This window comes from Cucurbita pepo, chromosome LG01, assembly GCF_002806865.2.
Source record: "Cucurbita pepo subsp. pepo cultivar mu-cu-16 chromosome LG01, ASM280686v2, whole genome shotgun sequence".
NCBI classification, from domain to species: domain Eukaryota; kingdom Viridiplantae; phylum Streptophyta; class Magnoliopsida; order Cucurbitales; family Cucurbitaceae; genus Cucurbita; species Cucurbita pepo.
The window spans coordinates 2,741,554-2,756,488 of record NC_036638.1 but is presented as its reverse complement, the minus strand read 5'-3'; the positions used below and the strand labels follow the sequence as shown (position 1 = coordinate 2,756,488).

General features: G+C 33.7%; 2 protein-coding genes across 2 annotated transcripts; both read right to left on the bottom strand.

The window, feature by feature from the left end:
* Nucleotides 1-2,051: 2,051 nt before the first annotated feature.
* On the bottom strand, nt 2,052-3,396 carry LOC111806465. The gene is made up of 2 exons (XM_023691801.1): nt 2,948-3,396; nt 2,052-2,818 (listed from the first exon to the last, which is right to left on the bottom strand). Exons 1-2 carry the CDS (start codon nt 3,314-3,316, stop codon nt 2,165-2,167), a joined length of 1,023 nt encoding a protein of 340 aa, XP_023547569.1. The 5' UTR covers nt 3,317-3,396; the 3' UTR covers nt 2,052-2,164.
* A 2,503-nt stretch (nt 3,397-5,899) lies between these two features.
* LOC111806331 (potassium channel AKT2/3-like) lies at nt 5,900-11,692 on the bottom strand. Its single transcript, XM_023691598.1, has 9 exons — nt 11,382-11,692; nt 10,042-10,260; nt 8,939-9,097; nt 8,800-8,857; nt 8,165-8,482; nt 7,834-8,073; nt 7,433-7,750; nt 6,324-6,555; nt 5,900-6,191 (listed from the first exon to the last, which is right to left on the bottom strand). Exons 1-9 carry the CDS (start codon nt 11,609-11,611, stop codon nt 6,082-6,084), a joined length of 1,884 nt encoding a protein of 627 aa, XP_023547366.1. The 5' UTR covers nt 11,612-11,692; the 3' UTR covers nt 5,900-6,081.
* Nucleotides 11,693-14,935: the final 3,243 nt, after the last annotated feature.

Sequence of the window (14,935 nt, the reverse complement as noted above, 5' to 3'; positions counted from 1 at the left end):
TTAAAATGTGTCTGCTAGGGAGAGGTTTCTACACCTCCTACAAAGACGTTTTCCTCATTGGCACCCACTCAGTGTCCAGCCTCTTCAAGGTCCAGTGTCGTCGTTAGCACATCACTCTGTGTCCAGCCTCCTTCAGGGCTTAGTGTCTTCACTGGCACGCTACCTAGTATCTGGCCCTAATACCATGTGTAATAGTCCAAGCTTACTACTAGGAGATACTGTCTTTTTTAGGCTTTTCCTTTTGAGTTTATCCTTAAGGTTTTTAAAACGTGTTTGCTAGGGAGAGGTTTCTACACCTCCTACAAAGACGTTTCCCTCTCCAACCAGTGAGGGATCTCACGTCCTAACCAACTCGAATCATCTAAAAAGGTATGTTTGATTGAGATTTAATAAACTTTCTTTTTGTAGCTTCTACCCTAGGTTGAGCTAACGAAAAAGAGAAACACGAAACTAGGGAGAGGGTAGATGCCAATCCAAAAGTTTTAGAACATAGAGAGACATACATACAAGTGTGGTTGTGATCTTTATTTGTATTCGTTTAGTTCACAATGAAAATGACAAACCCTTTTCACCACAACCTCTAAAGTTATGTTCTCTCTTTACAATTTATATCATTATACAAACATAAGTAATGGAGCAAGAATCATGACCAAAAAGAAGAATATTTTGTTTTAAAATTTATTATTTTAAGAGGAAAAAGGCTAAATTCATGGCCTTTTCTCTCTCATTCTCTCTCTGTAGGAGGAGTCTTTTCATAGCGTCCACTTTCCCATCATTAATTCACGATCGCAATGATTAGTCATTTACTATCTCAACTACAAAGAAAAAGAATCTCTACCAAAATTTATTATTCGTTCAAAAAAAAATAAAGAAACAGAGTAAAATAATTAGATAAAAGAGCTTCGATCTTGTCAACTCTTTTTTGCTTTCGAAAATTGTATACTTTCACGTTTAGCATTATCAGAGGGACGAGAGTATTTGAACATTTAACCTCCTAATCAAGAGTATATGTTTGAACCAACCGAGTCATGTTCAAATTATCCGAAAAATAGTTATATCAATTTAGTTGAATCTTTTGTGTTAATATCAATAGAATAGTTGGTGAAACGTATGTTCTAATTTTTGCAGTTTGAATGTCACGTTTTATATGGTATAAAACTAATTTTGATATGAAAATTATATTAAAATATTGACTTGCTTTAGGGAGAAGAAAATTGAAAGGCCTTTCTTCATGGGAGGATTATATTACACCTGATTGGAGAGATTGAAAGGGCCATGAAAAGGAACCCTAAATGTCATTGTCTTTGCCTTTGCCTATTTTCCATTTCAAATGGCCTTGTGGGTAGGGAGGAGTACCATCATCATCGTCTTGTTATACTCTTTTGAGCTAAAACATAACTTATTCGATAGCTCTTTTGAAACGACGTTCGAACAGCTCGATATACGTATTTCTTGATCTATATCATGAATAGACTCCGTTATTATAATATCTAGAACTGTTTTTAGTTTTAAAACTATAAAGCATTCTTACTGGTAAGTGCACAATTACCTTTATAATTTGTTCATAAAGTGTAACATATCGTTTAGTTATTTATTGGAATACAATATCCAAGGTTGGATGAAAGTCGTACATTGGCTAATTTAGCAAATGATCATGAGTTTATAATCAAAGAATACTATCTCCGAGGGAATGAGACCTTTTGGAGAAGTCCAAAGCAAAACCACGAGAGCTTATGCTCAAAGTGGACAATATCATATCATTGTGGAGAGTCGTGTTCAACTAACATCCTGAACCTTGTTTATTAATTTGTTCTCCGTTAAATTTTCATTCGATAATTAGAAATTTAAAATCAAAGTTGTATATGAAACTGTCTCCTTTTCTCTTCAAAGAATCTTTCTTTTTTTGAGTGCAAAAATCTGCATCTCTCTCCCTTTTTTCTTCTGGATTTTGCTCTGTTCGCTGCTTTTCTTCAAAGCAAATGAAGAATCAATGCCTCTCTCTCTCTCTCTCTCATCCAATAAACAATGCAACTCAAGAACAACACAAAAACTTAATGAAAATTAACAGTTCTGCTTCAATTACTCACTTTTTTTCCAAAAATTTCAATACATTCTTGTTAAAGTTTGCATCTTGAAACATACCCAGATGCTGTTCTTTCTCTCTCTACCTGTTATGAGTGCAAATGTCTAAAAGCTTCTTTCTTCCCTCAACAATTTCATCGAAGAAATCATCAAGCTCTCCAACAATGGCGTCCACCCCACTTCTCAACGCCCCATTCCAACTCTTCAACTTCTCTACTTTCTCTTCAATTACATCTTCTTCTTCTTCTTCTTCTTCTTCTTCTTCCAATGCCCTCTCGAGCTCTGTTTTCAGGTCATCCATGGCTGCCTTTGCTTCTCTGAACTCAAACAGCAGGATCCCCACTGGCTGCCCTTCTACTCTGTCTATCTCATTTGCCACTCTCTGCCTCAATCTCGCCATTGAAGCTACAAAGCTTGAGCTGAACATGGGTCTTTGATGGTGATCATCTTCAGTTTCAATCCCATCATTCGTATGGAAGCTGGATTCTGGCCAACAATACACGAGAGAACAGAGTAAAATCATTAGAAGCAATGAACTGATACTCTTTACTGCGTGAAGAACGCCTCTGAATCCATTGAACGCATTCGACTTCGACGTCGATCCCATTCCTGTCAATGCACTGTTGTCGTTGAAACAAAGCAGTGACAATGGCTGAATTCGTGTACTCATCAAGATTCTATTCTCCTCCTCTAACACAAAACCATTCCTCTCCAAATCATAAATTGCACGAAGAACCTTAAAAAACAGAGGAAAACAGAGTAAAACAGAGGAAAACAGAGCAAAACAGAGGAAATCCAGAACAATATACATGAAAAAGAACAAAACTTAAGAACCAAACTGAACCCAATTCAAATCAAAACACACCCTTTGAGAAGCGCGATGATTGAAACGAAGAAGGTGAGGATCCTGCAAAGAAGAAGCTATGGCAGAAGCTTCAGAATGGTAAAGCTCAATCCTTGAGATGCCGGATTTGAGGACTTGACAAGCATCCCAGAGACGGGAGCTGTCGTCCATGTACTCGTCGAGCCACTTGCCTCCGACGGGGAGGTGGAGGCGGTGGCCGAGCTGAATAAGGTGGGAGTGGAGAGCTCTGAGAAGAGAGAGGACCTTGTGGAGAAAGTGAAGGGACATGAAGTCGGAGGAGAGGAAGGCATGATCAAGGTCGTCGAGCTGGTGGGAGAGGAAGTGGTAGAAGCCATGGAGGGAGGTGGCGGTGCAAGAAGAGGTACCCATTTCAGAACAGAGGATGTGTGTATGGTGGGAAAAGTGAAGAGATTTATATGTGATGGGGAAGAATCATATCAAAAATTTTGAATTTAATCCTTCAATTTAAAAGCTCTAGATTTGATTTTCTATGAACATTATAAAATCTTACCACGATTCCGAGATTAAATGATCGTTACATTTAGAAAATTTTACTAAATTTGGATCGATATTAAATTTGAATACGATTTTAAATCCGAATCTTTGTAAATAGAACATTTGGATTACTTATAGTCAAATACGAGAGTTTCTTTGTAAGAACTCAGCTCACCGGGAGTAGATAGTGTCTTTTTTGGACTTTTCTTTATGGGTTTCTCCTCAAAGTTTTAAAACCGGTCTGCTAGCTATCTAGAGGTTTCTTTATACTTATAAAGAATGTTTTGTTTCATTCTCCAATTAATGTGAGATCTCACAATTCACCCCTTTTAGGAACTCAACATCTTCACTGACACACTGTCAGTGTCCAACCCTCTTTAGGGCACAGTGTCCTTGTTGATACACTGCTTGATGTCCATCTCTTTAAGGGTAGGGCTCAGCATCCTCGTTGGCACTTGTTTTTCTCAGACAAGGTTGTGGCTGGTAAGTGACGAGCAGGGTAAGAAGCCAATCATGGGTGACTCGAAGACTTTATATTTTGCTATTTAAAACGTTTTTGCTTTTGGTTTTTTTAAAAACGCTCATAGTTTACGAGAACTAGAGATGTAGGCTCTGGCTAAAATTTTCTTTCGGCATCCTTTCATTTATTTTAATTATAAAATTTTTATATTTAAAATCTCGATCGATCCATAAGCAAATAGTCAGGTCGTTGGAGCACATTCAATTTGAAACTTCGACTTCATGTTACTCATCCTAAATTGTAACTCGTTTCTAATATGATCATAGTTCAAGCGAACAAAAAACGCACAAAATCATTCTAAAATCCATCTAACAGTGAACCTTAAACCTACATGCCTACGACTTTGTTTCTCGGGAAATTGGAAGATTCTGGAATACGTCAATCGTTCTAAAACCCATCTATTTTAAACTTCGTAAAACACAACTAATATTTCTTCGTTACCATCTCGTTTTTTCTATGATAGCATTAACAAAAGCGGAAAAAAAAATCCGAATCCAAATCCGAATCTTATAGGCCAAGAAATGTTTGAATTATTGAAATTAATTTGGTTTAGATTTAATATTTAAATAAATAAATAAATAAATCCCTTTAAAGTAATATAAACTTGAAATCCAAATAAAATGATATTAATAAATAGAATCATTGCCTGAAACTGAAAGGGAAAGGTTTGGTCAGAATTTGCAAAATTTAATTTTTTTTTTAATTATTATTTTAAATAAAAAATTAAAATATTTTTATTTATTATATTATGTGTTGGATTATGTTTTCTGAGCTGTACAAGTTTGACCACTTTGACTCAATGCTTTCTCATTTTTCTATATTGATTTGGCAATGACTTGGCAGCTTTTTCTTTATGAGATTTTTTTTTTCTTTTTTTAAAAAAGAGAATTAAATGGAAATTAAATTAAATTAAATTATATAAAAAATAAAATAAAATTAGGGTTTTTCTGATCTAGGCCCAACATTGTGGGTTTAGGGTTTGGAATTGGGATTGTTTGTTTGGTTTATAAAGGAAGAATGATATCATGAGGCCCATGTCTATGTCTATGTCTATAATGGCTATGGCTATGGCTGTGGCTATGTCTTTGCAATGCACACAACATATATAGCCTTTTCCTTTTCCCTCTCTACCTAAACCATTTAGGACTTGGACCACTCTCCCTCATGTGCTTTTTTACTCTCTTTTTCTATGTAGAAGATCGAACCATTCATGTTTTATCTACTGAGTTATGCTCGGATTTACATGTATATATGTATGAGATCAATAATGGTTGAGTGAAAGATCGAATCACTGACTTTTGAAATGGTAATTGATGTCTCTTCATCCTCGGATGTACTTGTATCTAGATACTTCTTTTTCTTTTGAGATTAACAATGGTTGTGAAGATCGAGTCATCAAGGGGAGCATACAACCACTATGATATTGGGCAAGGGGTTTTGAAGGGAAGGTGACGAGTGCGGTTGCTACAACTAAATAACTCGAACCTGTAAACGGAAGAAAGAGTGGGCTTATGTGGAAAATTTAGATTTTCTCAACCTTTCTTTTTTGCATATACTCATCTAAGAGCCACTGTGGTCCTATCCTATCTATCCCAACTCCGTTGCAAGCATGATTGGAATTCCTTGAGAATTTTTTATTGGTGTTGAGCTAAAGTGTAGGGTAGGATGCCTTAGAGACACCATAGATTGCACGGTTGGCAACAAAACGTATAAACGTCCGAGGACGAAAGAAAAGTGGACCTATTCTATTGGAACTTATGGAATGGTACTTAATATCCTGTTTAAATGAATTCAGCCAGATAAACATCTACGTACATCATACATCTCTTTTCATACTCTATCGTGTATATATTCATAAATAATTTAAAAATAAAATAACGTGTGTGTGTATATATATATGTGTGTGTGTTTTGTAAATATATTTAGACACGTGAATATGCACTTGAAGTCAACATGAGTGTAGCTCAACCGGTTAAAGACTTCGTTGAAAACAAATATTCATTACAAAAAGATGATTGGTGAGGAAATCCCTTTTTGTTTTTGTTGGGAAAATCCCCCCTTGGTTATCTTAACCTATTTGTTTTCATAGCCTCAGATTACAGAGATTCATCATCTGCAACTATGAAAAGAAAAGCTTATCATTATCCCTTACCACATCAATGGAGTCAATTTCAGAGCCTTCTTCATTTGTCAAAACAGCATTTCTTGCATCAAATCCAAGCTTTTCACCTGTTCAGATTGCAAAAACTGGAATCAGGAAGGAATCAATCCGATTTGGAACTAAAAGGAAAGAGCGAGTTTGAAATGACTTTTAGAACGACGAATATCGGTAAAAGTGTTGAAGTTTTCCATTAGTGTTACCTGCAACTCTTTTGAGCTCCTCCATTGAATGTGGCAATTTGATGAGCTTTCCAGGATCTTCACAAGAAGCCTGTTTTCTGGCTACTGGATGGCCTTTGTATACATTTACTCTAGCAAAGTCTAATTCAATGGAGTGTTTCCAATTGAAACTTTGATCCTTTTCTTCATTGAACGCTGGCGTTTCTTTTTCAACTGAACCTTCTATGGTGATTCTGTGGCTGGCCTGCCTTTCCTGCAATCGTTTTCTTGAAGGATTTAATAAAGGAGTTTTCTTTACATCATTTTCGAGATTGAATTGGAAAACTATGAGCAGAGACATGGTAAAAGTTAAAACGTTCTTATAGACTTTTTAATGAACAACTTCATTTGTTCTAAAAATAAGTTTCGCTTAAATAGTGTGAGATCCCACCTCGGTTGGAGAGGGGAACGAAACATTTCTTATAAGGGTGTGAAAACCTCTCCCTAGTAGACACGTTTTAAAACCTTGAGGGGAAACTCAAAAGGGAAAGCCTGAAGAGGACAATATCTACTAGCGATGGACTTGGGTTGTTACAAATGATAACAGAGGTAGACAACAGGTTGTGTGCCAACGAGGGCGCTGGGCCCCAAGGGGGGTGGATTGTGAGATCTCACATTGGTTGGAGAGGGGAACGAAGCGTGTCGTATAAGGGTGTAGAAACTTCTCCCTAGTAGACGCGTTTTAAAACCTTGAGGGGAAACCCGAAAGGGAAAGCCCAAATAGGACAATATTTGCTAGCGGTGGGCTTGGGTTGTTATAAATGGTATCAGAGCAAACACCGGGCTGTGTGTCAGCGAGGATGCTGGACCCTTAAAGGGGTGGATTGTGAGATCCCACATCAGTTAGAAAGGGGAACAGAACATCCCTTATAAGAGTGTGAAAACCTCTCCCTAGTAGATACGTTTTAAAAGCTTGAAGGAAAGCCCGAAAAGGAAAGCCGAACGAGGACAATATCTGCTAGCGGTGGACTTAGGCGGTTACAAACAGAATCCAAGTATAAACTGAAAAATCTAGGGAATTTTAGTTTTAGTGGGACTTATACTCAGAAATTCAGTTCTAAAGAGAAATGGATATGAAATTATATAAGAACCTGATGGAAGTTCTTGACAATGACCATACTGTCGTCTTGCCTGACATGCATAGCTTCTTGTAGTATACTTGTTTTAAGCCTCAAGAGCTGTGAAAGAGTTTTGGTTCTGTATGTAAGATTTTGGTTTTTGCAACAAAGTGCTCCAACTTCCCCAAACATACTGCCACACTGTAGTGTCCCAACAATCCGCTCCCGCTCCATCTCACAGTCGATAATTTCGATTTCCCCGGACACGATGATATAAACTTCGTCGGGGGTTTCGTTATGTATAATCACGTCCTCCTTCGGAGGTATATACTCAGCTTTCATCTTTGCTACCTGTCCAAATTTGTGTCATAGTTAAGTTCATAGGTCAGCTAATCCTAACTTTGTTTGTCAAGACAAAGAACAATGATGCTCACCAGCAATGCAAGTGTTTCCTTTGAGACACCCTTGAAGAGGTAGACTTTCTCCACTGTTGGCAAAAACAATTGCTGACATATGTTTTTACATATCGACTTTGGAAGCTGATCAATCAGCTGTTGTTGGTTTAGGCTCTCTGCCTTGAATCTCAAACACATATATGCTAATATCTGTTCCTTCAATCTCGAAGGCAGCCGATTTCGGTTAACAAAGTTTGACGCCATTTCGATGTTGTTTCTCTACAAAAACGATTAAACCAATAAACATTTCATGTAATGGTCGAAGTCAAAACAATGGATATCAGATTTAGAAACTGATGTGAGTGCTTACAAATTCCATTGTGCGACGAGTTCCTTCGACGACTAAGTTCGTCATGTTACCGATCAAGTAAGCGGTTAAGCCAAGATTGAAGAGCATGTAGAAAATGATGAAGATCATCTCTACAATGTTCACAGCATGAAGATCACCATAACCAACAGTCGTCATGGTGGTGATAGACCAATACAAGGCTGAAATATATCTCACTCCAAAGCTAATCTCTTTAAAATTTGGATTCATGGTTCCTATCCAGGTCTGTCCTTCATTTGGATATCTGTCAGCCAACAAGTAGTAGAGGCATCCGGCACAATGGACGTAAAACAAAGTAACCTACAAACAGACAAAATGTACCCCATCTTCAACAACTTACTCACCGCTAGCAGATATTGTCCTCTTTGGGCTCCCCCGCTTTCGAAAAAGCGTGTTCCCTTTAGATAAGACGCACCGTAGACCATCCTGTTGGAGAGAGGTTTCCACACCCTTATAAAGAATATTTTGCTCTCCTCCCCGACCGATGTGGGATCTCACAATCCACCCCATTCGGGGCCCAGCGTCTTTGCTGGCACTCGTTCCTCTCTCCAATCGAGCCAACCTTTCAAGAAGTTTCAATCAGCTTTGAACAAGAACAGATTCTTTATTTTACTTACAGATAGAAGCCTAGCACATCGAACCAAAAAGTAGCTGAATCTAATGTCCTTCTCTAGCCTGCATAATGAAAGCAAACATTGATGGGGTTGGAGCTTTTGGGATAAATGACCAACAAGATAACACAGCCTGAGAACAAACCTTGTGAAAAATTGCTTGACACGTCGTAGTCGCCAAAACTTGAGCAATCCCAGGAGGGCATAAGGGAGACCACCATTATAGTTGCTAACAAAAAGGTATCCAATTGTCTCAAATGGGATTGTTGATGCCAAATCCATCAAGAACCATGTTGACAAGTACCTATGGAAAACCATTTACATAAGTTCTAGAGATTTATCCTAAAATCCCATCACAAATATGTGACATTTTGACAATATTACAGACAGTAAGTGGTGTTGCCCTGTCTACATCATGGGCAAGGTGTAGAACACTAAGAGGTAATAGTAATTTCCATGATACATTCATCACATCATTTAGCAAAGGAAAGTATTGCTTAAAACTGGATGAATCTATAAGAGTAAAACTTCATATTAAAGAGCATAGAGGAACGAGTTCCAGTAAGAACGTTGGGCCCCAAAGGAGGGTGGACACCGAACAGTGTGCCAATGATGACGCTGAGCCCCAAAGAGAGTGGATTGTGAGATCCCACGTCGATTGGAGAAAGGACCGAGAAGACACTGAGCCTCGTAGGAGGGTGGGTTGTGAGATCTAACATCGGTTGGAGAGGGGAACGAAGCATTCTTTATAAGGGTGTGGAAACCTCTCCCTAGCTTACGCGTTTTAAAACCCTGAAGGGATGCCCGCAAAGGAAAATCCAAAAAGAACCATATCTACGAACGGTGGATTTGGACTGTTACAACAAGACTAGCAGATTCTATGAGTTCAGCCACAACCCCCACAGCCACAACTATGTGATTACTATTTAGGAATGCTCTTTCAAGTAGATTCTCTTTGATTATTATGTTCCTCAAGAAGATCAAAAGATGCTCAGCAATTAGAACTCCAAAATTTACCATAACAACAAACTTACACATGTTCTCAGCTGTCTCTAAACTCATAATTTCAAAACATCCAAATACTCAACCAACGAGCAGCTAATATCAAAGAAAACTCATCATAATCTACACTTCAATTCATAAACCATTCCAATTCTCAAATCTAATTCCAACCAAGGCCTCAGAAGATGGATTTGCTCAATCCCCACAACAAAATTTCAAGCTAAAAAACAGATTTCAAATTCAAACCTGATAGCTATCTTCTTAGAATCACGAACAAGAAGCTGAGTCCGATGATCAATGTAAGCAACGAAGAAGGTAAGGAAGATATCGAAGGCGAAGAATAGATCGACAACATTGTCTGCAATTAATAATTCCCGCTTCGGAATTGCGTCCTTGAACGCCACTTCCAATGGATAAACCCACACCGAGTAAGCAACCAAAACCACCATGAACGACTGCCACCACCTGCAAATTCGCCTCCCATTTTTTCAGAATTCATATCGCCGGTGTTCTTTTTTCTCTCCAATTGTGCGCGCTTTTGTGACTTTTTGTTGTCATAACAATTTAATCCTGATTTTTTCACGCATTTCTAGATAGAAATGCGCATAAAATACTGATTTATTTATAAATAAATAATAAATAAATATATTTACATCTTTAAAAAAAAATTAAAATACTTATTATTATCGATACTTACACAAATATTAACATTTTAACATTTTAATATTTTTTAAATGTAAAAATAGATCACAAAATAAATAAAATATTTATAGACTTAATTTTCAAATCAAATAGTTATTAAATGCGATTCAATAAAAATTAAATTCCGTGAAAAATTATTTATTGGTATTTCTTTAATTAATTTTCTTAGAAATATATTTATTTTTTAAAAAGTTTGAATTTTGATATATTGTTTGGACATATTTTTCTTATTTTATATTTAATTTTTTCTCTTGCTTTTATTTTCATTTAATAAAAAAGATATCTCAAGATTTGGTGGGTCTAAAATTAAAGAAAATAACTGGCATTAAATTGTAATTATTATTATAATTTTAATTAATTAGCAATTAATCTTTTTCGTACCAAAGCTCACTTTTTATGTTGGTGGTTTGTCAAATAATATATTTATATTAAAAAAAACGTAAAAAATAATATATTAATTTATGATTAATTCTATAAAAGTTAATTTGCAATAAAATAATTTAAATGATTTTTTCAAAAAAACAGTCAAAATGCATGACTTGCTCAAAATTTTTAGTTGAAAACAAACAAATCATGACCGTTGGATCTGATCACAAGTTTATGACTTCTCAAATCTAAGAAAAAAAAGTCTTTTTTTCTTTTTTTTTTTCTTTTTCTAATTTGATTGAGTCTCCATATAAATTAAATATTTTTTTCTCTCTCTAAATATTTTAATATATTTAACTAAGACCATACATAAATTTAAATTTTTAATAAAAAATTTTAAATTAACGTGAAATTTAAATAAATTTAGATGATCTTTATTCTAACTCGTTTTACTTTTTGAATTAAAATAAATAAAAATGTTAAACGAAAGGGTAAGGATGATAAGTGGTAGTGTATACCTGTATCTTGAGCTCATGGGAGAGACGATCCATTTATTACCCTTAAATTTACTTCCATCAGTGAAGCTCGACACTCCTAAAGGTGGAAGTATAACCTTAGAAAGCTCTCTAAGGTTCAACGACGACGGCATGTCGGTGTCGTCCTTCTCGTCACTCCCGTGCTTCTCTTCCTCCTTGTTACCGCCATCTTTCTCAACCGCCCGAGGCGAACGGGAGGACTCCACGTCCATGGATACCCACAAAGCTAGCTAGAGAGGAAAATGAGGCTATGAGGAAATGGGAGGGGAGAGTGAAAACTTTGTGGTATTATTATGGAGAATGTGAAAGTTGGGTTGGTGGTCCTTTTATTTTATTTTATTTTATTTATTTATTTATTTATTTATTTATTTTTCTTTGATCCTATTGGTTGTTTGAATTTGATTTGTATGATTTTTACTCTGATTCCGACGAAATATTAAGGCTGAAAAGCCAATTGAATCTGGTCCGTGGTGGGGGTGGCGTGGAGGCTTCCAATCAATCAGTCTCTCTCTCTCTCTCTCTAAATAATTTACCACCTTTCTAATTTAATAAAAAAACAAAAAATTAATAAAATTATCCCGACCCATTTTTCGAAGCTTCGAATCATGTATCGCCTAGATTGACATTTAAACATAGAAAACGATTAAAAAAAATATTATAATCTTTTTAAAATAAGAAAATATTAAAATATTAATAAATTTTAATTAATTACTGACTTGAATTGTGATTATAAATTAATTAGATGTGCGTTATATTTTTTTAATTTTTTTTTAAGGTGGAAAAATAATTTAAAATTTCGACCATCAAAGACTTATTAGTTACCTACTTTAGGTTAGCCATCCACTCATGCTTTCCATTCTACATTAAAGAAACTATTGGTACGTGGTACTAGTCCTTGTTATAGTGCTAGGAATCTTCTATTTAGACCGACATGCTATCTTCTACAAAGACGACTGTTCTTACTACGTTAATAAGATTTGACGGTTGGTATGAGAAATGTTTTATGAGATAAATTGTAAGTGTATTAGATGCTTAACAATTGACACAATTATTTGACGAAACTACTAGACGGCTTGGATTATAGATATTTGTATAGAAGTCAAAAAATAAAATATATATTATGATGTTTGTTTGATTCGTGAAGAGTCGCCTTTTACTCGACTGGAAATTCCTATTTAGATGAAGAACGGAGAAGGGATGAGAATTTTTTCCCAAATGGAGACAAGGATGGGGAATCAATATCCCACTTGTTTTTTTTTTTTAAACTTATTTTTTATATATATGATTTAAATAATTTGAATTATATAATTAAATATTTAAATATTAATGGTTTTATCTTTTAATTATGTTTTTTAAGTAAAAAATTAACCATTTAAATTCAGTATTTTTTTAAAAATAATTAACTAATTAATTTAAAACCAATGAATATAAAATAATTTTTAGTGAAAAACTTTGATGCCCACAACTTTTAATATAATACTTTAGGATAATTAAAAATTAAATAGGAGGCAAAGCCAAAAACAACAAAATGATCTGATACTCGTCCAATCCCGTGGACTGTATTTATTAATTTTATATTTTAATTTTTATAAATTTTTTAAGTTAAGTTTATTCTTCGTTTAAGTATCAAATTTTTATTTTAATGCTGTTTATTAATAAATAAAATCTATTCATTTTCTCTCGATATATATATATATATAATGGATGCAAATATTAAAAATAATATTACTATAATTGCCTCGTTAATAAACATCTTTTCTTATTTAAATTTTCATATTATATTTAGAATATAACATTTTTAATAAAAATAATATTTTGATGTAAATTGAATAAGAATAGTTTAAAGATAAGAAATAAAGTGAAAGAAGTACCAATGTGTCTAGAATCTTTACCTTTTCCCCTTTTTATTACATGATTGTTCTTGTTCTTTTTTCTGTTTTTTTTTTAATTGTGAAACAAATTTTTTCAAAATTAAATTATAAAGACTTAGATAAATTTAAATATCTACTATAAGAAAAATAACAAATATTCATTTTTTTACAAATTATTATTATTAATTTAGCATCTATTTAGAATAATCTGGTTAAACGGATAAAAAAAAAAAAATTCAGATCATTTCAAAAGTCATTCCAAACAGGCCGTCAATATTGGTATTAAATAATATTTTTTCCACCATTAATTAAATTTCTATATTTTTTTTAATTCTATTGATAAATTAATTTGTAATAATTGGTTAAGGAACGTTTTAAAAAATTAATAATTAATATACCAATAAAGTTTATGACTTTATTGTAAAAATTATTAATTTTTTTAAAATGGGTAAGATTTAAATATTTTAACATTAGCGTGACAATGTATTTGAGGGTACCATATAATATATATATTTGTATTTCTTATAATTGANATAATTATAATTAAAAAAAAAAAAAAAAAAAAAAAAACCGTGTTGTCCGGTAGGAGGTAATGTTCTGTAGATTCCCACGAAAATGGTATATATATTTTTATTTATAAATAAATAAATAAATAAATAAATGCAGTTGTTGGTTTGGTGGGAGTAAGAATCAACTTTAAATTATAGATTTAAAAGTCTTCATAGGATTCAATAATATTTTATAGGTTTTTAAATTAGGCTGCTTTTTAGTTTCTCTCAACTCACATTAATATTATTAATTACATAATTTAAATTTTCAATTTTGTGATTAATATATCTGTAATTTTTTTAAAAAAATGTCTAATAAAATTTTAAATTAAAAATTTAACTTATTAATTATTAAATTATGTCTATACTTTTTATCTATTTTAAAAATGTTAATAGAATTGAGATTTATTAAATATTTTTTAAACATTAATTTATATTAGAGAAAAAAAATTAAAAATTTATTGACCAAGAGACTGAGCGTAAATATTTAGAGAGTAATTTATTAGTCAACCAACTATAACGACGATAATAATAATAATAATACAAAGTACGATGTCATTGCACAACATGGAGTCAAACTACGTATCTATAGATTCCACGTGTCGAATTAAAATTGAAACAAAATTTTAGGTGGAAGCTTGTATGGCTCACATCTTCCCGAGTATTGTAATTATAATGTTTGAATAATTTAATATAAAATGAATGTGAATATGCAACCATCTAATCCCTATGAAATTTGTAGCAATTTATTTATTTTTTAAACATTGCAATTTCGTAATCACACAAATATACCTCTTCTTTACTCGAACATCATATGTCTACCCGTTTCCGCTTTAGTTCATTCTTTAATCCTATTCTACTAGGAGAAATTCAACTCGAAATCATCTATAATGCCCCAGGTTCGAGATTTGGAATTTCTGACATGACTATGTTAGTTATGTATTATTATATTGAATTACCCGTGAGATTGAATACGATCAATTTCTGCCTTACTTATGTTCAAAATAGACAATATCCCGATCGACACAATTTTTAACCTTAAACCGACCAAAAAGGTGCGTAGTAAGTTTGATTGTCCTTTCACATATTTGGTCCACAAAAACAAAAACATGTGGCT

Coding starts and splice junctions, on each gene's coding strand:
- LOC111806465 (XM_023691801.1), bottom strand. CDS start 3,316: ATGGGTACCTCTTCTTGCACCGCCACCTCCCTCCATGGCTTCTACCAC. Junction 2,819..2,947: donor ATCATCGCGCTTCTCAAAGG/GTGTGTTTTGAT, acceptor CTGTTTTTTAAG/GTTCTTCGTGCAATTTATGA.
- LOC111806331 (XM_023691598.1), bottom strand. CDS start 11,611: ATGGACGTGGAGTCCTCCCGTTCGCCTCGGGCGGTTGAGAAAGATGGC. Junction 6,556..7,432: donor TTGTCAAGAACTTCCATCAG/GTTCTTATATAA, acceptor AAACGATTGCAG/GAAAGGCAGGCCAGCCACAG. Junction 6,192..6,323: donor GGAGCTCAAAAGAGTTGCAG/GTAACACTAATG, acceptor CAATCTGAACAG/GTGAAAAGCTTGGATTTGAT.